Genomic DNA, 24,410 nt, shown 5'->3' on the forward strand with positions numbered 1-24,410 from the left:
ATCAGGGAGCCTCATTAAAATCATGCTGGTGCCTTACCCTGGATTCCTGCCAGCTTTGCCCCAAAGAGCAGCTTCCACACCTCTAAAGCATACGTTAACAAACATGTTTACTCCTCTCTTCCCTCTGATTGATGTGACCTGATGGGGTGATTGTGTAAGTTTTATAGTAAAGGTGAATGCAATGGATCCCCTGCAGCAGCCAAGCAGAAGCGCAGATTCCCGCAGGACCTTTGGCGAGGCTGCTGTCTGCTCAGGAAAGGTTAGGGTAGTGCTGAGACATTTTTCCAAGCTCCCTATGGTACACTGTTTCAAGCTCCTGTGAAGGTAACAGGTTGAAAACAGGTCTGTTTAAATATGTTATCTAAAAATCTGTTTTCTGGAAATCCAGCAAACTGGTCTCGTTTCTAAGATGAGGCAGTTGGTAGGAATTCTCTTTCCTCCTCAGTATCTGGGGCCAACGAAACCTTTGGAAAGTCTCCGGTTGACTCGGTTGACTCCATTAACTTTGGGGTCAAACAAAAGTAAACTGTAAACTCTAATGGAGTACTTAAATTATTTGAGAAGTCGAGTTTACTTTAGTGGATGGTTGTTTATAACCCTTCCCTGCTTTCTAGCAGGGAATGGCTCTTTGGAGAGCAGGGGGGGCAAAAAAAAAAAAAAAAGGAGTTTTAAAATCTCATAGTAGAGTTTCAGACAAATAAACATGAAATCATAAGGAAAAATAATAGTTGTGCTTATGCTCTGGATAATGAGCTGGATCTTAAAAATTCTTCCAGTATTTTGAGAGAATCTTTACGTGCAGAGCAAAGGCAACTTTCTGAATGTTATTTACTCAGTTTCTGCAAATACATCAAAGCACAGATTTTTTCATTAGCAAAACCTGATTTTTCATAGGCCTGGCTTATAAAAAAAATTTGAAAGCACATAAATGCCCCTTTTATCCTTCTGGTTATAGTGAAACTGGGCTAATATGTAATATATATTATTTGTCAGTGGAAAATACACAGCAAATGCAAGGAGGAAATTGAAAAGGACATGTATGAAAAGATTTCCTTTCATTTTATGAAATCAGTCAGGCAAAGCATGCTTTGAGGTCTCCTCATTATTCTCAGAGGACACACTTAAGAAGAATAGGGCATCCCAGGAGCTTTGCTGTAGTTAAAAAAATTCTGGAAAACAAGATTATATTTTAACTCATGGCAGCCAACTGTAATTACCTGCGGGTATCATCTGACTCCGTGAAAAACTCCCTTTCTTGGACAGTAGTGATTCTTGACTGTAACACAGTGGTTATATAAAAAATGAGAGAAAGCACTCATGAGCAAAGAAAACAAAATGTTAAGAGGTCAAAAAGTGTGGGTCTAAAGATAGAACTGTCCAAATGCAAGCTCAATTAACCCTCAAGCTGGAGATTAAAGCAAAGGGCTCTTTCATCAAATGAATGAGAAGATAACAAGAAGAGAAGTAGGCTGTTATTCAAAGAGAGTGGGAATAGAGGTTAAAGATAATGAAGACATATTCTCAAACTGGATGAATAGAGCCTTAGTTTCCAATAATGATGATGCTAAATAGGCAGCAGGGGCAAGAATGAAATTATGGGACTGGAAATTACCACTGTTGAGGCTGATGCCAACCTGAGGGACTTCATGTGTTCAAAGCAACAGGAAGGGAGGCATAGGAGCAAATGATCTTCATCTCTGGAAGAAGCGCCACAGACTAAACATACCTTGTTTCTTTTTCTTTTTTTTTTTTTTTTTTTTTTTTTTTTTTTTTTTTTTTTTTTTCTTTTTTTTTTTTTTTTTTTTTTTGTTGTCAGGTAGTGTACATCACTGCCACATTCCCATTCATCATGCTTCTTGTTCTGCTTATCCGTGGTGTGACCCTGCCTGGAGCTGCAGAAGGCATCAAGTTTTATCTTTATCCTGATATCTCACGGTTAGCTGACCCACAGGTACAGAACCATGAGTGGGGAGTGGGACAATTTCCTACACAAAGAGGGATGGTGGAGGGTGATGGTGGTGATGTAATGGCAATCTGGTTTTTTTTTAGAGGTGCAAATATAGCGTGAACATTAATACTGGGTTATATTTTCCAGAGATCTGCTTGAGAAGGTCACTGTGATATTTATCTTTCCATGTGTGTGCATGTGTATGTGTGCGTGTGTATTTTTTTTGTGTCAAAGGACTCTGAGGCTATAGACTCTGTCCCGTTATACAATCTCAGCTTTCTTGTTGGTAAGGTAAGGGAGATCCATTTTTTTAATGAGGATAGTCTTTAGTTTCAAAGGGGAGACACGTGAGCTTCACAGATGGAGCAACAAGCAACAACTGTGAGTACCAGTGTCACTTAACTCCCACTGCTCGATTGGAGGAGACTGGGAAAAAAAATGAAATAGCAGAAGAGTGGAAACCCATGCAAAGGTGCAAAGGTGGACAAAAATACTGTCTGAGGCACAGGAACTACCTTTTTTTCAGCCCTGGCTAGTAGAGTTAGGCTGTGAGTAGGTGAAGATTTCGGTCTGCTCCCAGGGTGCAAATATGTGGCACTTGACCAAACCAGCATGGTTTCAGCCAATGGTGATCACATGAGAAATAAAAGAAAGCAAGGCATCTTTGGAAATAACAACATGTTGGTCACAGTGAGAGGAAGTAACATGTGTCTTTGTGATTTCTTTCTAATAAGCATTTGGTTAAATGAAAACTCCAGTGATAGCTAAATAACTGAAGTAGGAAAAGTGTAATTGAAAGGAAAATTATGGAAATTCAGTTGATTCAGTCTTGCCTTTTTTATACAAGACACTTTCTTCACAGGAAGCATTATATTTCATGAATGAATCTTCTTTTATGGGACTCTATCATTTTTATGATCTACTATTAGCCCTAAGCCCAGAGCAACAGCCGATCATGTAGAAGAGATTCGTACAGGCTGGCAGGCCCACAGCTTAGCAAAAGCATCATCTCCAAGGATACAGCAGCCAGCAAAGTGCTGGAAAGCGATGGTGGGAGGGAGGAGGTAATGGTCTACAGTCTTAATTCTCACTCAGACTCCTCAGTGTTTTCTACTGGTGTTACCAGACTTTCGTTAGCAGAAGGAAGGGAACAGATGGAATGCAATGGATGCATTTTGATACCTTGCTACGTATTTACTAACTGAGAAGTTGATAGTGTACTGTTATTTCACTCTGTATGTTTTTTTAATGTAATCAAGAGAAAGAATCATGAGACTGAGACCAGATAAAGATCTTATAAAGTTCATTGTATTTTGTTTGTTTTCTCCCCACCCCTGTGGCTTTTTATCTTACATTTGAACAGATACAGAAACAACAAGAAAGCTACAAAAATAAACAAACCAAATGCACAAACCAGTTTCTCAAGCTTTTCACATCCTCAGTTTAGTGACTGTTGTTGGCTGATTCTAACTAAAGTGAATTACAAAAGAAATGACAAATGTTATAAATACTTTTGCATTTCCTATTGCAGTGAAATATTTATTCTTGCACCAACAGGAGGAATCACCGGAATGGCTTAGAAACTAGAAATATTAAGCAGCTCTGGGGAGGGGATACTGAAACAATTGTAGAGATGATGTTTTTGTGGGCTCTGATGCTAATGATGTTCTTTTTCCTATAAAAGCCAAACTTGCAAATGTAACGTTCTCTTCCCCTCTCTCCCCAACCCTATGGCTATCACCCTCAATGGAAGCAATTGTTTGGTTGGTTTTGCATTGTTAAAACTGTGTGTGTGCACTTAATGCTGCAATGCAATGATGTTGGTAGTAACAGTCTTTCCATCTCTCCCTTTAGGTCTGGATAGATGCAGGGACACAAATCTTCTTCTCATATGCAATCTGCTTAGGAGCAATGACTTCCCTGGGGAGCTACAACAAGTACAAATACAACTGCTATAGGCAAGTTTCCATCCAAGGGGGTTTAGTGTTTTAGCTAAATGATGTAAATAAAGTAGGGACAATGGGTTAATTTTTTTTTTAATTAACTTGCTCCATGACATATGTGTGACTTAGGGACTGTTTGCTGCTGGGATGCCTGAACAGTGGTACCAGTTTTGTGTCTGGCTTCGCAATTTTTTCCGTCCTGGGCTTCATGGCACAAGAGCAAGGGGTGAACATTGCTGATGTGGCAGAGTCAGGTACGATGGTGTTGGTGGCAGTGGTGGTGGGCACTGCCGCCTAGTGTGTGAGCAAAGTTCTGCAGACCCGAGCAGCTAACATCTGAGCAATACAAACAGAACAAGATTTCCCATAATATCCAGAAAAATAAGCACAATGTTGGTTCGGGCTTCCATCTAGAGCAGTGAGAGCTGGCCGGGGTTGTGGTGTTTACTCTGTCATGATTAACAGGGCAGAGAACACATTTCCTAGAGTGTACTAATCCATTTGAGTTGAGATTAGAGTTAAAATAATCACACCATTATCCAGGATCCAGAATGTCATTTATTCAAAAATTTATTCCATCCTTTTCAGACTACTTTTATTTTCATTCAAATGCAAATAGCCAGTGTTTATATATTTTTCGTAGCTTATTTTTGCTTGCTCACAGCAGAGTGCTGCAGTGGGAGCATTATCTTGGCCTTTTGAAGGGACATACACAGATTCCTAGGACCCACTGAAAGGCAAGCAAAGTTGGAGGATTCCATCTCCTGGGTTCTGTGGACCACTGCATCCACAAAAACTCAAGTTGTTGCAGTCCTGCATTTATCCTCTGTAGCTTCAGGGTGAGGTTGACAGAGCTGTGAGAAGTCCTTTTTGAAACTGAATGTACACTTGAGATTCCTCCCTTAGTTCAAATGTTCTTCCTGTGAACTTTTAGCTATACACATGCAGCTGAAGAGGGCTAAATCCTCATAGCATGTGAATGTATTCCAGACAAAATAGGAGACATTTTTAACTCTGTGCATGTCATGGCCACAAAGGGAGGTGTATTCACATGGAAAACACATAGTTCTATGTTTTCACATAGGACAGACAGATTAGATGGGAATTACTATTACAAAATAATGAGTCAGGCCTCAACAGATGTGAGGCTTAGAGCTAATCAGAATCAAGTGATAACAGTGTCACCTGAGTGCACTTCTAGCATTTTTTCTGATTTTTTTTTTGAGCAATTTTAAGTCACCTACATAGTATTTGTAAGCTTTCCTCTACAAACATGCTGTTAAAAAAAAAAGTCCGTATATTTTCTAATCACATGGCTCTGGAAGTCTTTTTAAGAAAGACTTAAAGAAAATGTCTTTAAAGTCTTAGAGAAAAATGTCTCATTTCACAAGGAATAATGAAAAACTAATGACAGTGGCACTACTGGATTCTTGGGTAGAAATTGGCAAACTGCTCGCAAGTGCAATTAGTTAACAGTCTTGACCATAATGCTTATTTTGGTTGGGAATTGATTGCTTTGTTTGAAAACAGGAAGCAAGGGAATAATACTATTGAATGAATCATAAGTAGCCCCCCCCTTTTTTTAATATGTAGGTGGATCAGTTCCAAGAGTAGCATTTTTAAAGTATTTCCATGTTAGGTTTTAATCTGGTCAATATTTATTCTAAATTTTATTATTAAATCTCTGATAAACAGGCAGTTATATTCCTGTTGCTTGACATTTTTAGAATTAAACAGTTCTGTAGTAAGATTGGACTGTTAAATAATGTTTTAATACAAATTAACTGACAGACTTAGTGTTTATATAGCATTTTTTTGACAACCCAAAAAGCATTTTTTTAAAGGAGGGGTTTTATAGCTCATTCTAGGAACAATGAGGACACTAATGAGCTTTCAATTTCTTGCATATTTTGTTGTCAATTCCTTCAGGTTTTCTGTGGTTTTTTTAACTCAGCCCTAGTCACTAATGGCCAGAGATTGCAACTGTCACTGGCTGATCTTTGGCTAAGTCAATTTTTTTTTTTTTTTAATTAGACATTTTTACATGACAGTAAACATTATCAAAATTATCCAAAACACTTCCCGTGGGTTTTCTCGCTGCCTTTCTTGGCAGAAACCAAATGAAGAGCCACTGGAGACTGCTTGGTCCCCCTTGGAGGAGCATGCCAGGACCTGCACGTGGCCGTGGGGGAAGCTCTTGCTGCTGCTGTTACCCCACTGCTGACTTCTCAGCACAGAGAAGCAGCAGTGCAGCAGGCACTTAAGCCTCTTTTTTTGGCTTTGCCTTTTTCGGTTTCTTGTAATGCGAGGTCAGAACCACGCCTCTGGGTCAGGAAAAAGGTGAGCAGAGGCACTGCTGCTTGGCTGTAGCTCTGGAAAGAGGACTTTGTCCACAGAGCCAGGACCTCCTGTTCCCCCCCATCTCTGCCCAGTCAGTTAAATCCCTCCTGCCCTATGCGTGACACCATTTGTTCCCTTGTTTGCCCTCCTGTAAGGGAGGAAAACATCAACAAATTTGTTGACAGCAGACTCTCATGGCCAAATTCTTTACCTCTGCCAAATTCAGCCTCAGTGCAATGTGACCAGGACACACTTGTCAATGAGGGGCTGCTTCCTCTTAGAGCACTCATCAAGCTGCTGGCCTTCACTGGCTTTAACAGGTTTAATAGTTAAACTAGACTCCTCTGACTTCTCAGTGAAAGCATAAATAGCACTTGCTATTTTTCAGAAATTCTTTGAAAGGGAGCAAGGAAAGCAATGGAGGCTCCACAAAGCCATAGTGAGGTCTGTCTAATCTTTGCTGCATCTGTTTGGCTGGAAGAAATACATTGCCACTCATGCAATTTATGGTAGTGTTAAAACAGCACAAAAGTTGCCTTTTTTTTTTAAAAAAAAAAAAAAAAAACTAATTTAAAAAAAAAACTAATTTAAAAAAAAAAAATTGCAAACGAATTCAGATTAAGCAGTCCTAAATATAGTGCCTTGGGTTTCCTAATGCCTGCCCAGGCTCTGCCTCCACAGCTCTCTCCAGCCATGCCCCCAGCACTTCCCCGGCAAAGGGCCAGCGATTCGGCTGGGATTGTGGCAATCCTAATTAGCTCTTAATAGCAGCCACAAGTGCCTCACTTTTGCAAAACACCCTTCAGAGCAACACAGTTCCAAATTAAAGACCATTTTTAGATTATTTATGTTCAGTTGAGGGGATGCCAGGAACATTTTCTTTCACATGGACATTTATATTTCAACACTTAGTTTCAAAGGAAAATTAGAGCTAGCACAAGGCTTAGGGCAATTGGTAGAATACTATATCATAGTGCAAGGGCCGTTTCAGTAGCCAAAGCATATAGAATTGCAGCAGTTTTTGAGGAGAGCAGTGTTACACCTGTCTCACCTGTTGCACAGATCAGCTGCAAATGCCATGTGGTGGCAGTTCTCCCTCAGAGAGGAGCTGCTGCATCCACTGAATTAGGGGCGGGAAAAAAAAGCTCCCCAAAATTTGAGGCCTTCACCAATTTTTTGGTATCTTCTGCCTTATCAAATCTTAGTTGTGTTTCATTTTAAATAAAATTAGTTGCTCAATTGTTGACTAATTTGTATTTATTTCTGTTAAAACATCTTAAGTGACTAAAGTTTTCTTTAGTTTGAAAAAGGTCTTTTTTTTTTTTACCTCTTTTTCTTGTTTCTTTTTCCATCTTTCTTGTTGGAAAGGAAAAGTGGGAGGTAGGAAGAGCAGTGTTAGAGATTTTTCTGTACAGCTCAGAGATAAGATTTCTGTCCCAGCACTGCAGCACCTTAAAAAAAAAAAAAAAAGTTCCTATTGAAAATTACCTGAATCTGATTCAAAATCCTGGAAAATGCTGGGTTTAGAGGCTCCTTAAAATAAAGAAGTAGAAGAGCCAGGCATTCCCAGCTTTTATCTGCATTTAGATCTACCCTCAAAAATTTTTGTCAGCTTCACCAAATTTATACAGCCACTTTGTGAGCCTGCCATAAATACTGGCTTCCCAGTGTTCCTCTTTCCCACTTGGAGAGGGCTCTTTCTCTCTTGACAAAAGCTCTCAGAAGCAATAGCTGGTAGCACCTGGCTCCAGGTGAGAGCCCCTTTGGAGGTGAGCATGGGAGAGCACTGCAGGTACGCTAAGTGCGTGGGTACGAGCACGATGCTGCCTGGTCCATGGCACAGACAAGCCCCAGGCTAGTGATGAGCCCTTGCACACCAGGTTTTGGCTCCAGAGCAGAGAAGCCAGGCCCTGCTGATGCTCCCAGGCTCTTACAACCCCTCCTGCACTTGAGGCTGATGTTGGTGACATTCATTGTCACCGTGGCAGGTTGGATAGGGGCCAGCGATGGGACAGCAGGGGGGAAGCGATTTTACACAGAGTGGTTTTACACACCAGCAATTCCTATCAGCAGAAGGCATTTTTTTTTCAGGGACCATAGGTGATATTACTAGGAGTAGCCTAATCACTTCAGGGCAGCAGTGAGGGTTTGCAGAAGCAAAGGAGCAGACTCCTGGAGTGTAAACCCCACTCTAGAAATGTCATGCTGGGTTTGGAGGCTGCGCAGAGAGGGAGGCAGTGGTTGAGTTAGGAAAGATCCCAGGGAGCGTTTGGGGCAGAGTCCCTTTCTTGCATGCAAAAGAGTTTCATCATCATCATCATTTCATCGTGACCATGTAGGCTAGCAATGGGATTCTGCCATTCCCCTGGGTCACCCCTCCTCCCCCTGCCCCAGTACTGTCCTGTGTCTGCGGGCAGGTGTAGGCCCACCTCCATTATTGGCATGTTTGAGACAGATGTTAAAAGTGGTGATCTGTTAGCAATGGCCTCGGGGGTTTGCCTGTGGTTTCTGCTGTAGTCATGCGTGCTTCGATTTCAGATAAAAGAGCCAAACTGTTTCACTTCTGGTATTTCCAGCCGCGTTTGGATTTATCTGAACGGAACCAGGCATTCCTGCATTTGAGTATAGCTACCTTTACCAAAGAGCTGGCACTTACTATTTCTCTTCCCTTCCCTTCCCCCTTTCCTATTTTCTCTTTCTCTAGGTCCAGGCCTGGCTTTCATTGCCTACCCAAAAGCTGTGTCCATGATGCCACTGCCCACCTTTTGGGCAATCCTTTTTTTTATTATGCTTCTGTTGCTTGGACTGGATAGCCAGGTTAGTATAATGGGTAAGAGATACATGTCTTACTGACTGAGAAAAGCTGGTTTTGCATGAGTTAAGAAGACAATACCTCTAAATGCTGTTTTAGAAGAATTCATCTGGGTTGCTTTTTTAGTACGGTGGCTCCATTTGATGAATCTCTTGGTTGATAGTATGATGTTGCTCATTAAATCTTTGTCATCGGGAGTTAGTGGAGTCCACAAGACCAGTACTCCCTAACCTGAACATTGGTCCCAATCTGGCCTAAATACTATAGTTTGGGTCACAGCACAATATTTTCCTGCTTCGGAGAAGAGCTTTATCATTTAAAAAGACATAAAAGACTACAACGACTTTGTGCTGTTGTGATCACCTGCAGTGTGATATACCCAGCATAAAAACACTTTGTAAGAATTAGAAACTGCTAGGAATACAGGCTTTTACAGTTGCCAAGTGCCAAAAAGAAAAGAAAAGCCACTGTGAGACTCAAAAAGCACAAACTGTTTCCTACAATGTACCCAGAGTGGCTACATGAATAGATGGCAGACAAGCCACAGACTTTTTGGTGGCCTTGTACTCAGAGGTGATAAGCAATGTGGGATCTTGTTGACTTTCACATAACCAGCACATATTCAGGCCAAAAAACATCTCAGGTTTGAGTGCTACTAATTATATATCACACACTGCTATCAAATAGTGAGCATGAAAAAAATCAAAAAGTTCAGTCCAAGTTAGGCTATTTTCCTCAGTGGCTGCTTATAGGAATGTTGAGCTAAATACCTCAAAACAACTGTAAATAATTTCTAGGCAGTCCATTTACAAGGAAACACGGGTGACCAGGGATTATGCAGTAATTACACTTTCAAAATTACCAAAGTTTTCAGGGCAACAGGCAGCTTTCTGCACTCATGTGGAAACTTACTAAAGTTATTAAAATCCATTTGGTAAGGATGAAATGTCCATTTACCCTAAATGTGAGGTGAGATCTGTACATGGATTTTTACCTAGTTGTTTTGTACTTAATCTCTTACATTTTTGATATTTTGTTTGCCCTAACTTGCTCTTTATGGATTAATCTTTGAACTCTAGTGAAAAACTTTCAATCATTCCAAACTAAATATGAAAGTGCCCAATGCTGTGGTTCAGTAGCCCTGTGCTTGTGCAAATTGGAGGCTGTCTAGTAGTTTTTAAAATCTCCTTACTGCATAGAATGATCAAAACTAATTGGAGTGCTTAATTTCTCTCCTCCACCTCTCTGGGGTTGTTTTGGTTTTTTTTTTGTTTTTTGTTTGGTTTGGTTTTAGTTTGTTTGTTTGTTTGTTTTGAGTTGTTGGTTTTTTTGTTGGTTTTTCTTTTTTTGTAGTGCAGTCAAGCAGGTTTCTGGAATGCCAGAGCAGTTTTAAGATCAAATCAGCCCAAAGAAAAGGGTTGCAATTGAAGAAAACCAGTTTCATGGAAATCAAAGTAACAAGACAGGAGGAAACAAAATCTGGTGGGGTATTTGCAGGATGCTCATGGTCAAAGAGTTGTAGAGATGTTGGGCACTTCTGGGCACTGTAAGACCAATATAGATACTAGGTAGGAAAAAGCAACTTTTCTTGAAAATAAACTATTCCATAGAGACTCCCTTTGGTAACTCATTAGTTATAAGATGATGTATTATTGCTCCATTATTGCTGCAGAAGTACCCCAGAGCCTTAGTCAGAGGTACTTTGCTCACATCAGTCAAGAAGTGCTGCTATTTCACATCAAAGTCTGCTTTCCCTTGGCTGAATTTTCACTAGTGAACCAAACAGTAGAATTATATCCTGTTGTGGAATTAACCAAACTACTGTGTGTGAGGTTTTCTGGCACATCATTAAAAAAAAAGGCTGAGAGATACTCTCCCTAGCTTAGGCTTTTTGGAGTATTTTCTCCCTGCCTCTTTTCTAGCATATGTCATGTATTCATCTGGAACAGCTACAACATAAAAGCTACATAAGTGCCTTCCTGTCATCAAATTAAGTTCCTTTATCCTCACAGCTTGCATTACAGAGCCCCTTTGGTACTTTGGAAGGCTGCTAGGAAATGAACAGCAATTCTGAAAGCTTGTTCTAACATGAAAACTACCCCCATGCTTCAGCCTCTGAGTTACAGTGGAATAGCTTCTGATTTGTTTAATCAAAGCAACGTTTTGCCACAGAGTACAGTTAGGGTGGTGCTGTGGAGCATTTGTCCAGGTATGAGCCCAGATAAAATGCATGATGGGTAACTTGCAAGTCACATTTCTTTGTTGTTGTTTTTTTCCCTTCAGTTTGTTGAAGTTGAAGGACAGATCACGTCATTAGTTGATCTGCACCCATCCTTCCTAAGGAAGGGTTACCGACGGGAAATCTTCATCGCTATAGTATGTTTCCTTAGCTATCTTCTGGGACTAACTATGGTGACTGAGGTAAGTAGCACTAGTGCTGGAAATTGCCTTCTTTTTAATCCGGTTTTTAGATCAATTTTAGCCGTGAATGATACAGCACAGAATTAACCACACAAAGGAGCAGAGCTCTTTAGATGTACAGAGCATCTTTCATCCCTAGATCTGAAAGCATTTTGGATGTAAGGTTATATATTCCTGCCTTTTCAGTCAGAGGAACAGAGAGATGAAATCTCATTAAATTCAATCTGATCTCAGGTACTAATCAACATGAGTATGAATATTAATGGGGAGCCTTCAGCAGCGAGAATCCATCCAGTGCATGCAGGGAAAGAGATTTTTATCTTGGTTACACAGATCTGAATCAATTAAATACTCCTGGATTTGTTCTAGTGTCAACAAGATGGGAATATTTTCCAGTGGCTACACTGTTGTGGTATTTATCTCCAGAATAAAATCCAACCCAGATTTTAAAAACAACTGGAAGAGCATGATTGTGGGAGTTAAAATATTGCCTGCAATGGAGGTGCCTAACAAGCACAGTTTTTCAAGTAAAATTGCAGATATATAGAGGTCCATGTAATGAGAGCAAAGATCATAGTATAAATAGGAAGTTAGAAAGAAGAAAAAAACAACCTTCCACTCAGTTCATAAATGAAGACTCTCCTGTTGAATTGACTTCTATTTCTAGTATTTCAGAGGTGGTAAAGTTAGGAGGTGACCTGTTATTTCTTTACATCATTTGTTTCTATAAATGCCCATCCTAAAATACTTTTAAGAAGGAAAGATTTAAGTGTCTCAGGAGATTATACTAAGTGGCTTAATTTTGTTTAATCATTGCCTTGTGTGGAATGCTTCCTGTAGTAAACATGCATATTCCCTGGGGAAGATAATGGCAAATATTTACCTTCCATGCTTGCTTGATATTTCTTCTTGTTAGACAGCAATAATTAAGATATGTCAGTAGATGTTACTGGGAGCTGGGCCTGCAGTATTCAGGGTCTTTTTTCCTGTTGGATCCTAATCTGCTGTGTCTCTCTTTTACAGGGTGGCATGTATGTTTTTCAACTCTTTGACTACTATGCAGCTAGTGGTGTATGCCTTTTGTGGGTTGCATTCTTTGAATGTATTGCTGTAGCCTGGGTTTATGGTAAGTGAGAATCTTTTCATCTGATACCTTTTGATGAGTCAGTGGCAATTTTGCTAGCCAAACGTTTGAGCCTCAGCCACTTCAGAATCTTCTTCCCAGCAACAGATACATGCCATTAATATAAATTTGCAGTGACATCTTGGAGGCAAATTTGCATCTGGGATGAAGCCAACCTCTGGTGTTTTTCCACACAAAAATTAGTATTTTTCCATTGCTAATTAATAAAGGCACAATTAAGCATTTACATGTGTTAAGTTTAGAGATGAGGGTTGAAGGTTTGGCCAGCCATGAAGATTTCTGTTTGTCTCTCAGAAAATTTCCTTTCAGCGTTGCAAGGCCTGCAAGGGGCAAGACAACCAGACAGGAAATACAAAAAGAAAGCTGTCAGAAAAGTGTATTCTGACCTGTTATTTTTAGGTAATGCTGAGCACTAAGGTCTGACAGTAGCCTCCTTAGCTGCCTCAGACAGTTGTTAAGGAATGAGCAGAAAGCGTTTGCTCCTTAAGCAAATAATTTCCCTGTATCTTCATGTACTCCAGATCCTTAGGAAAGCAAAACAAACAAAACCTTCATTTTGCATCACTCAAATTTCTGTAGAAGCAGACTGTGCTGTTTGCTGTTGTGTCTTTCCCATGGTGATCCCTCTGGCAAGAGGAGTGTGAGTCAGGAGAGGAGTGGGCAGGAGGGATTAGCATTGCACTCCTGCAACCAAGTAATGAAGGGCGTTTAGGATGAGAGAGCCCCCCAACTTTTGAGCTGCTCAAGGAGAAAATAATCTTGAACTTCAAAGTCATGGAAAGCATTTGAGCAATACATCTGACACCCTCATCTTCCCTTTTAAATACCCCTTCAGGGAGCTGGGAAAGCAGCTGTAATCCCACAGTCCTTTTCTATGCTCAGTTCTGATAAATGTGCTCACTGTCCCTTATAGGCGCTGATAATATTTATGATGCCATTGAGGATATGATTGGATACAGACCTGGTCCCTGGATGAAATGGAGCTGGATTGTGATCACACCAGTTCTTTGCGTGGTGAGTTCTTTCAAAATTTTCCACATGGCAGCTCCAAGCCGCCTCTCACTGCTTCTCTTCAAGTGAAAGCTGTTGCATTCAGAGACCAATTTACAAAGACATGCTGGAGGCCTGAACATAGCCCTCAAAGACATCATCTTCCCAAATGTTAGCTGTTAATGTGACAGCTCTCTGCTGTGCCTGGGCAAATTACAGTTGGCTACATCTGAGTGGATTTTTCTTAGGAATGGCATTCATGACACAGAAAACTCACTCTCTAAAGAACAGTCCCTACTTTAAGTGAAAGGACTACTAGGCCATTTTAACAACAAGACTTGAGCAGTCTGAGGCAGGCACTTAGCTTGAATTATTTCTTTTGCTGCATCACAGGAAGCTCCGTGAAGGAACAAGTATTTGAGCCCTGAAAAAGAACAGGCAACGTACTGCAGCTGTTGAGCACCATCACTTAACACCCTATTGTCAAGCAACATTTTACCTATAAGCAGAGGCAGACACTATTTCGATAATTTAAATGGAAAAACAATTCCCCCATTGGTTTAAGATCCATATGGTATCAACTGGCTCTGTGTTTCACTGCCTGTCTTCCTTAAAGTCCCTGGTAGCACCAGAGCCCTGCAGCTTTCAGTGTTTGTTGAGCCTCACTTTGTTTTCCTTTCTCATCCACAGGGGTGCTTTATCTTTTCTTTGGCCAAGTACAAACCACTGACCTACAACAAGGTCTACACATACCCAGACTGGGCAATTGGTCTGGGCTGGGTTCTTGCCCTTTCCTCCATGATCTGCATCCCTATGGTGATGGTCATCCGCATCATACAGTCAGATGGATCACTCATTGAGGTAAGAGCAACCAGTTGTCTTTCTTGAGGGGAAAGAGAGCTTTAACTTGCTGTGTTTTGTACCAAATAAGCACAATGCTCAGAAAACTGCCACCTTGCCCAGTTAGGGCTCCTGCTGCAGTGAGTACAAATAAAACTGTTCAAGATCTCCTGTCCTTTGGGCAAACAGTAGAAACTCAACAAAGATGAAGCCTTCTGTCCTCAAACACGATGTGATTTTACTTCCAATCCCAGTTCTTTAGTTTCTAGCTTGGGAAACCACTGCCTCATGTACAGACAAGCACTCAGGACTGGGAGGCTTCCAAGTGCCAAGAGAGACAGACAGACAGACTATCTAAGAACTCATTCAATTTCAGGGAAATTAAGATCCACCTGTGGCTTGTGTGACTCTCAGGCATGGTCTTCACTCTGAGGGACTGAGTAAAACTCTGCCCCTCCTGTGAATGGGCTTCACTTTTTAGTTTTTTGGTTTTTTTTCCAAATCAAAACACTGGATCCAGACTACCCTGATCTTTGCAAAACCTTGAGTTGGATTCTAACTTGTGCAGATTATCCCAGATTTGGATTTGGAGGCAATCTCTTGCCCTTTGCAGCTCAGCACAGGTTCTCCTGGTTTGTTTTTCTTCCAGAGGGAAGCTTTTAGAGACTGAGCAAGCACAAAACTTAATAATTCTCTTCTAAGGTTTTTGATTAGTTTTGGTTTTGCCTAATGAGACAGTCTTAAAAGCAGTCTGGGATATTTGTGGAGGAGAAAGTGGGTCACTTAGGGAAAAAAGAGAATAGAATAATAATTTTTAAAAAACGCCTCCAAGAGCACAAGCATTTGCATTTGTTTTCCTCCAAGTGTTAATGGTCTTTTTCAGCTCTGGCCAGAGCATTTTCATGAGCATTTATTTTCCTGCCTACATTGTCACCATCTATTGAGAGACTAGTCTAAAAGTAGCCAAAACACTCCTCAAAGACCATGTTAGGAAAGGAAAGAGAGTAAACACTGGTCAGATGCCATTTAGTTCTTCCTTTGTGAACTGAGACATAGGAGAGAAGTTGCCACTTGGCAATGAACAGTTGGGCTAAAAGGCAGAATTGTTTCTAAATGAGGAAGGAGAACACACATAATCTGGGCAGCAGCTGCAGCTCTGAAAGCCCAGTGTGCAGGATGCTGGATAATGCTGTGAATGCCCTCCCATGGCTGATTTGCCTGCATCAAGTCAGGCTCTGCCACTGAGCAAAAGTTGAAGGCAGTAGTCCACAGGGCAAGTGCCCACATCCTTGCAGAGCTCTGTGGCAAACACAAGTCTCTGGTGGCCACCATCCCCATCCTTGCATTGCCGTGTCCTCCATCTTGCACATGGAGATGCAGGGGCCGCTTGTCTTCTCACCTTTTCTTTTTTTTTCTCTTTTTCAGAGGATAAAAGCTGTGGCTGCCCCCAAGGAAGTGAATCGGTGGTCCAAAGAAACAGAGAGTGGCACCCCCTTCTGCCCCAATGGAACTTCAAATGGTGGATTGATCAAGCCAACTCATATCATTGTGGAAACCATGATGTGAGCTCTCTCTGTGAGAGGATAAACCTGCTTTAACTGCCGTTTACTAACCATAGATTCTCATAGGACCAGGTTTACAGAGCTTTATATTTGCACTAGGATTTATTTTTATTTCTCACAGAGAAAGTTATTTTTTGTGTGTGTTTTGTTTTGTTTTTTTTTTTTAATATTTTGTAAGGTAATCACTGCAGATGTCTCTCTGTAGAGGGAGAGCTTTCATATCAGACTAGACATATTACAGGAATTTACTATTATTGGGTTTTTTTAAATATATATATATCTTTATCTCTAAATATTATACACCTTACCACTTGAATTGATTGTCTTGCCAGCAATATATTCAAGTTTCAGAAAGCAATTTTAGGTGCTGGTATGGTTGGGAGCAGGGTAACCTACAGAACACACAAAAGGAGATCTGTTGAGAGATGTGATTAAAAACAAAGACGCTGTTTCAAGAGAATTTTCAAAGGTGTAGTATTTCCACCCTCTGGTTCAGTTGTGGTAAATGACAGGCTTTGGAGTCACATTAGGGAAAGGGCACAGTTAGGTTTAGCTTAGTCCCTGGGTAATGATACAGCCAGGCAGCTGGAGCAGAGTTTGCAAGGAAGGCACAGAAGTTGAGTGTGAAAAGCCTTGTGGCTGTCCCTCCAAAGTGCTGGGACCATGTCACACAGATGAGAGGAGGACTTTAGAAAGATGTTTGCAGGATTAGGCATGGTTCACTGTTTTTTTTTCTTGTTTTGCTTTGGGTTTTTTGGGTTTTGTTTTTTTTTTGTAAGTTTTTTAATATTTTTCAGTCTTTTGGGGGTTTATGTACTTAAATGAAATGTCTGCTGTTTGTGTGTGAGTGGGGAGGTTGTGTACCTGCTCCTGAGTTTTCCAGCAAAGCTTATTTTAGTGTGGTGGCACTGGTATAAACTTGAATTCTGCAGGCTGGGAAGGCCACAGGGACAAGTGCCCAGTAGCTGAGAGGTGAAAAAGCAGCACCTGCCCTCTTGGGCCTTCAGATGTTCAGTTGCATATTTGTTTCTGTGTTGATTATTGGACTTTGGTCTGGGGCAGAAAAATAAAATAATCATTTTTGGACTCTGACCGTCCAAAGGTGAACACAAACCAGGTCATCCCCAACAGGAGGAACAAAACCACTCACCTACACCTGGTGTAACCAGTATTTGCAACAGACACCTTGTTAATAATAATAATACTAATGACGGTAATAATAACAGTCAGCAAACAGGTCCTTTTGACTTCTGTATCTCAAAAATGCTTTGCCAAGTTTGGTAACCAGGATTTGCTTTATTTATTTATTTTGTTGGGGTAGGTTGCTGTTGCAGGAACAGACAAAAGGACTATGTCCCTTGTCACATGTTACTAAATAGCAGCAGTGGACCGAGGGCCCCCAGTCTCCTTGCCCATAATTGGGTTAAACTATAGGGAGGTTTTTGGGGGGTTTATTTTTTGAGGGGTAGGATAAGGGGTGGAGGGTGGGAAGCATATTTATGAAGCTGATGAATCTTATCTACTAAAGAAACAGGGCTTTTAGGATTTTAAGTTAAAGCAAAGGGAACATGAAACACTGAACTGTTCTGTATTTGGTCAGAAGTTGTCTACTGTTCAGGTTAGACTGGGGAATGATGAGACACCACTACAAGGGGAGTGCAGGACTGGGGGTTCTGCTTTGTGTGGGCCAGGTGGATGGTTCCATGGGGAATTGCTCCCTGAAGATTGTCTAAAAGAAGGGTAAAAGCTGTTTGGTTTTTTTGTTTTTTTTTTCAGGGATTTCTTTTTCTGTTTGGGGTTTTTTTAAATTTTTTAAATTATTTTTAATTTTTTAAACTTGAGCAGGTTGTGCTGGGAACAGGTTCTCTGAGGAAATTAAGCGTTTTCTTGTGGGCATTGTATTAGAGGGAGAGGTTTTTTTCTTATTATACCATAGTTAATCTATCCAAAGGTATTTAGAGGAAATATTTGATAAGAGCAGAGTTCCTATCTGCTTGTTCTGCTCTCAGCTTAGTTTGTCAGGGCAGGGTTTGTCATTTAAACAGGAACATGTCCAGTTCTTAACATTCCTACACAGCAGTTTTGGGGTTTTTTTGTTTGTTTGGGGTTTTTGTCCCATGAGATAACTGGCTGTCCTGTAACAGAAATAGAGTGATTTAGAAGAGACGGACCAAAATAATTTAAAATAAAAATAAAAAAGGAAAAAGTGGCTGCTTCTATAGCTTTCAAAATCTTTCTAGCTTGACTTCCTACACATTTTTACATTAGACAGGTGAGTTGCAGCAACAAACCAGCAGCCATGGAAGAATTGCCTTTGTTTTCCTTTTCTTGTTGCTGTATTAGGAGCATTATAAACTTTTCTATAGCTGGAGATAGCAAGCATCTAATGCCACCTGCTGGGCCAGTGGCAATAGCCATCCAAAGTTCACTGGAGAAATCTCTTGAGGCAGAAGGTGTCATCAAATTGCCCAAAATAAGCAAATATGCATAGAGCTAATTTTTTTTTTTTTTTTTAATCGCCTTTAAGCATCAAAGGCAAGGAATGTAATCAAAGATAACTGTCTTAGTAGACTTCAGGTTGGACCCTTTTTTGAGCTACAATTAGCATCTTCACTTCCCTGGGTGAAGAGAGAGTAGCGGATTGGGAAGGGGGGGGGAGGAGGTGTCTAAATTAATGGTTTCTGTGAGTCCAGATGAAACACTGATACTTTATTATTTTTAAATTTTTTTTAATATGTATATTGTCATACAACTGAGTTTGAGATACAGTTTGCACATCACTTTTGTGCTACAGAGCTGAGGCAAACTTTAGTTAGGGGAAAAAAGAAGTGGTTTGGCTACCTGTCTCCAGCCAGTCAGCTGGGCACTGAGCCATCTCCCGCATTGGGGAGAGCATCTTTGTGTCAAGAACCAGAGGGCTAATGCTACACCTTTCAAAGTCCAACTGCTAGAGAACTAAAGCCCAGCCCCATTTTGATATAAACTGTGCCATTCAAATCAGTCGCTTCCATGTACCAAGTGAAAATGTCTCATATGCAACAACCTCACTGAAGCGTCAACTCCTCTGGCCCCGCTGTGCTCTTGAGCATGACTGCAAGGGAGGGCTGGAACTCATAAAGAGCTAAGAAATTATTGTTTCTGGAAAACAGTTCTTCTCTTCCCTCCCCTTCAAAAAAAAAAAAAAAAAAAAACCAAAAAAAAAAAGTAATTAATTGTTCTTGGTTTATCTTCTGGGGTTTGAGTTCCAATGAGCACACTCACGTTTTTACAGTTCTGGTTTTTTCCTAACACTTTTGTTATAAGATTTCTGAACTTTTATTGGTGATGAATTTGCATTTCAACGTGATCTGCTGCCAAATTTATTAAAAAATAATTTTTTTAAAAAGTCTGTGTTTTCTACCTATTTCTCACTGCAAATACAACTGACTTTTTTCCCCGATTTGACTTTTTTAACAGTGGTACTGTATTTTACTTGTTTTATGTAAGTGAGGAACTCTGTATTAAACTATCATGACTAGTCATAGATGAACTGGTTTGGATCCAGGGAAAGTTAATGCAGTTTTTCCATGAGATCTTTAGGACAAGATCCCTGCATTAAAAACCAGAATAAAACAAGACAAAACCAACACATTTTCATAATTCATGTACTGTTGTGTTCATGGATTCTTCTGGGCTTGAAAATAGCAGGTTTTCAGCAGTGTTTACTTCCATCTGAACTGAAATCAAAAGATACTAGAAATATAAAGGGGAACATTTACCCCACAAGATTCTCTGACCTGTTTCTTATTTTTCGGGATTTTCCAAACTTTTTCGGTTCACCTGTCACTAGTTATGATCTCACTGAGTGAGCATCTATTTTAAGGGACTCTACCATTAGTCTACCATTAGGTATTTTGGTATTTAAACAATATGATTTCATAAATAGAACTGGTTTTTACTGTTGTTACTGTTCTCATTTACCTTCTCAGCTGTAGCTTTCCTTTTCATTTGGTCCAAACAGATCCACACGCTTAGAAAAGTCCTCTTGATAGTGTTAAGATAGTAGGTCCACAATGGATTTGTTCTTGTGTTTGTAAATGAAAATACAACAGCTGAGCAGCTGTATTTGCCATGTGGAACAACACTGGTGGTCACCCTGCAGCAACAACAGCAGTGCAGCTCCCGGAGTGGAGAAGAGTTAGAAGTGGTCTGCTGAAAGAGCACAGCAAAACTGATTTTCACTGCTGTTCTTGAGGAGAGGAGGAAAAGAAGAAAACAAAATTTTAAAAAGTGCAGCCTTATGATTTCTGTAACACCAAAAAAAGCCCCTGCAACCATCAGCAGAGCCTTTAATGTCACAATCAGGATCCCGTCTTCTGCAGCCGTGTTTGGTCCTGTGTGCATCCTCCTTTCTCCTGGTTCCTCTTCTCTGTCTCAGCATTAGACAGCTCAAGTAGATCTGAAGACACGTGGACATTTCCATTTGATAGGCCTTTTACAAGTCTCCTCCCAGGCTGCTTTCATTTGCTAAGGAGACTTACAGTTTCATTGAGGTTGTGCTTACCACACTTGGGTTCAAAGCTCCCACCTGTCACATCAATGGCAAAACTCTATCCATGGGAGAAGAATTTGAACATTTTAAAATAACTGACTATTAGCTTCCACGTCTTGTGGTCACTGCAGGATCACTCACGGAGGCATAATGTATATAAAAATGTTAAATAAGCTGTGTATTGACTGGAGTGGACAAGTTAGTTAAGCAGCTCAAGTACACTTGGAAGAAAGATGACCCTGACATCATTTCCAGGAGATTCAATGGAAGTTGCTAACTTTCAGTAAAAAAAAAAAAAAAAATTAAATAAATGAATCTGTGTTTAAGTAGACTAGTAGATGAAATCTTTTACCCTCATATGCACACACACAAGGGGGGATGTTGCTTCTGTGTGTAGGCTGCAAATCCTGTGTGTAAGTCTTGCAGAGCTGTTTAGGATGAGGACTCAGACATTGTAGGCAGCACTTGCCTGCAAAGAGCCAACCTGTCAGGTTGTCTGGATGGCCTTTCCTACATTGGGGGTGGTGGAAGAGGGAAGGCAATGACAAAATCCAAGACAGTGGCTCCAAGGAAGCCTTGAAAATTCTCCTGGCTCCTTGTAAGTACCACATGGCTCCTGGAATGGGAGGTTGATTGTGGTGGGCTTCAGGCCTTGTTTTCTCCAAAAATAAGCATCCAAAGCCTTGTGGTTAGGTTTGATGTGTAGTTGTGTAGTTGTGTATTTGCATGAGCCAAGGTCAGGATCTGTAAGATCCCAGTACCTTGTTTATTTCTTGTATTCAAAGATAAGCTTGAGAAAGAAAGTGTTCAGTTGCTTCAGTAACACTTGACACTTAAGAAACCCATGAACCAGTGCAAAAGAAGCTCTCTGAAATCCATACTTTGGCCACAAAAATTTTCTATTGGTATTGAAGGTCAACATAAATTTACTGGAAAGCAGCTTCCAGCACAACCAGCAGTAACCCCAGCTGGAAAACTGCCTGTTCCACCCCTCCATGCTCCACCAGATCCTGGCTCTTTTTTTCCTTCCCAAAATAAGCCTGTGAATGGACAGTGCTCCTCTGCCCTGACCAAAAAAAAAAACTTTACAAACTAAAATTCTGAATTTGTTTCTATTAAAAAAATAAGCAGAAAGGTAACAATGGGGTTGTGTCATTTTCTTCCAATTGTCAGTGTGAATCGGGGTTTTCAATTCAGCTGTGTCCTCAAACAAGGACAGAAAAAGCTTTAGATGTCATTTGGAAAAAAATTATAAAAAAATCAAAATTTTGCAGGTTGAAAACTTTAAGAAAACAAATCAGTCCCCCTCATCCCCATCACAGGTGAAAACTTCAGTGACAGCTTGCAGCTGGGAAAGAGCCTGATCCTGCAGGTAGTGCTGGGCTACTGAACAGAATCACAGGAGCTTTTTTGTTTCTCTGCTCTGTGATGATTTGATATAATCAGCAAAATTGACAGAATTTAATCACCACAAGCTTTATACAGCCCTGACCTCTAGGAGTAAAGCAAATTAAAGATTTTTTTGTTTAAAGGGGCAAGTTTCTGGAGACTTCCTCCCCATGGTTTGGCTCTGTGGTACACTGTGGGGCATCACTGCTCACTTTCCTACTTGCAGCACAGGGAAACCATGGCCCAACTTGAAAAAAATCAGAAGAAATAATGGGGAAAAACATAGTAAAAAAAAAAATTAAAAAAAAAAAAAAAAGTAAAACTTGGTTATGCTAAGGAGCTGTGCATGTGTGCTTTTGTGTGCGTGCGTATGCGGGAGAAGGCTTGGTTCTGTGGCATAGTAAGTACCTGTTAGCATGATACTTATTGTTTCTGAATCTATCTGCTTCTGCAGTTGAGATGTTAAAAAGACTTAATTTTTTTTCAATATATTGAGAAAAAAATAATAAAAAAAAAATGAGAACAGTGGCAAAATCATGTTGAGAGGCTGAAAAAAAAAAACAACCAACAATCCAGAAAAAACCCAAACAACAAAAACCAAAACCAAACCAACCCACCTCCTGCAGGGCAAGTTGAGCCAATTTGTCATCTGCTCCTGTCCTGGAAGCCAGTGCCAGTCTCTCAGCATTGCAGCATCCCAGTACTGTTCTGAAGTGCTTGTTATTCAATAGGATGTTTTTCTCCAGTGTAATGTTGTGATTGTTACCTGATAACATTGCCAGGGACTTCACTTTTAAGAGGTGGTCCATCTTGTTTGATGTATTTGGCTAAAAACAGTGGTGTTTTTTTTATTATTATTTAAATTTCTAGCAACTGTGACTACAGTAATGTGATGAGTAGCACATACAGCAAGGAGGTGATGTCAATGGAGGCCTCCTTAAAAATGTCATCTGACCTTTTTTTTAAAAAAAAAACCTTTAAAATATTTTTAAAACATTTTAAAACATTTTTGTGTGTTCCAAAATGGAATATTTGTATTTGAAAAAAAATCCTGGAGTATAATTTAATCCTAGAAACTCTAGCCTTTGTGTATATGGTAAATGTTTGTACTTTGCAGTTTCTGTTTTGCTTTTTAGATAAATAAAATGTATATGGATATTTTTAAGTCATCTTTGCTTTTTTAGATGAGTTTGTAATCACCTTATAACTGAAAATAAAACTTTCCTTTATAAACCACCAATACTCCTGCATGGTATTTTTGGTCTTTGAGTACTTAAGGACATCTTCCTTTAAACCTGTTACTGAGATGTGGGTTCTGGGTTTGTTTCTTTTTCCTTATAAAATATTCCATAGATACATACATATATATGGCCAGCTCACTATCTGACTTTGTGTCTATCATGTTTTCACTCTAGCCAGCAGCTCAGCCCCCCCCCTTTCACCCAGTGGGACAGAGAGAGAATCAGGAGGGTAAAAGTGCAAAAATTCACAGTTTAGAATACAATAGTTTACTAGTTAAAAAAAAAAAAAAAAAAAGAGGGGGGGCAGGGGGGGGAAAAACCAACTAACCTCAAGTGTTAAAAAAAAAAACAAAAAACCAAAAAAACCCAAACAAACCCAACCAACCAACCACTAACCAACTGAGCCCCAGCCAGTCCCTGAGCCATGGCCACCTTCCCCGGGGGTGTTTCTGCACACAGCACCCAATGGCCAGCTGGGCTCAGCTGTCCCAGTTACATCCCATAACAGCTTCTTTTGCATTCCCATCCCACTGACTAGCAGGGAAATGTGAGCAGCAGAAAAGGCCCTGGTGCTGCATTTAGTTATTTTGGGGGGTGGTTGTTTCCCCCCAAACCTCCCCCTAGCAATGACTTTGGCTGAGTGTGAAAAAGGGTCAGTGCTGGGCCCAATCCATCTCATTTCAGTGCTGCCCAGCCTATGGCCTTACTTCACTGGTGCTTTATTTTCCCCAAACCAACTTTGCATTGAGTGCATCTGGCCATGAGAAAGCAGCTTGCCTTTTTTTTTTTTTTTTTTTTTTTTTTTTTTTTGGGGGGGGGGGGGGGGGGAATGGGGGGGGTATAGTCTTTTTTTCCCTTTCCATTTCCCTCTTTTTCTTACCTTGAAAATGAAGCACTGATGTCCTCATGAGCCTGTCCCCGCAGACAGCAGCTTTCCTTGGCCCTTTCACAGGGAGGTGAGTCCAGCTTGATGAGTTACTGCTGGGGAGCTCTTGCCTTTCTGCTGAACTCACCTCAGACCATCCCAAGGCATTAGTGCTACTGGCATTGCCTTTTTTTTTTTTTTTTTTTTTTTTTTTTTTTTTTTTTTGGGTAACCCACAAGTGCTAGGGGGTTCAAATACATTAGAAAAGAAAGAGAAAAAAAAAAAAAATAGAACATTTCTCTTCTTGATGCATAGGACTGGTCATTTAAGTCTCGCTGATAGACTGTTCAGTTACACAAATGAAGGTTAAACCAAAGAGACCTT

At 40.4% G+C, this 24,410-nt stretch overlaps 1 protein-coding gene across 7 annotated transcripts in view; it reads left to right on the forward strand.

Annotated features, from left to right (window-relative positions):
• Positions 1-23,156, forward strand: part of SLC6A6 (solute carrier family 6 member 6) — a 57,152-nt gene extending 33,996 nt beyond the window's left edge. For all 7 annotated transcript variants that reach the window (XM_071756084.1, XM_071756085.1, XM_071756086.1 and 4 more), the window contains 9 exons: positions 1,817-1,951; positions 3,803-3,906; positions 4,021-4,145; positions 8,936-9,048; positions 11,327-11,464; positions 12,488-12,590; positions 13,522-13,622; positions 14,289-14,459; positions 15,864-23,156. In XM_071756084.1, the coding sequence (XP_071612185.1) occupies positions 1,817-1,951; positions 3,803-3,906; positions 4,021-4,145; positions 8,936-9,048; positions 11,327-11,464; positions 12,488-12,590; positions 13,522-13,622; positions 14,289-14,459; positions 15,864-16,004 (1,131 nt within the window). In that variant the 3' untranslated portion in view covers positions 16,005-23,156. The remainder of the gene's footprint in view (positions 1-1,816; positions 1,952-3,802; positions 3,907-4,020; positions 4,146-8,935; positions 9,049-11,326; positions 11,465-12,487; positions 12,591-13,521; positions 13,623-14,288; positions 14,460-15,863) is intronic.
• Positions 23,157-24,410: the final 1,254 nt, after the last annotated feature.

Source organism: Heliangelus exortis, chromosome 12, assembly GCF_036169615.1.
Source record: "Heliangelus exortis chromosome 12, bHelExo1.hap1, whole genome shotgun sequence".
Lineage (NCBI taxonomy): Eukaryota > Metazoa > Chordata > Aves > Apodiformes > Trochilidae > Heliangelus > Heliangelus exortis.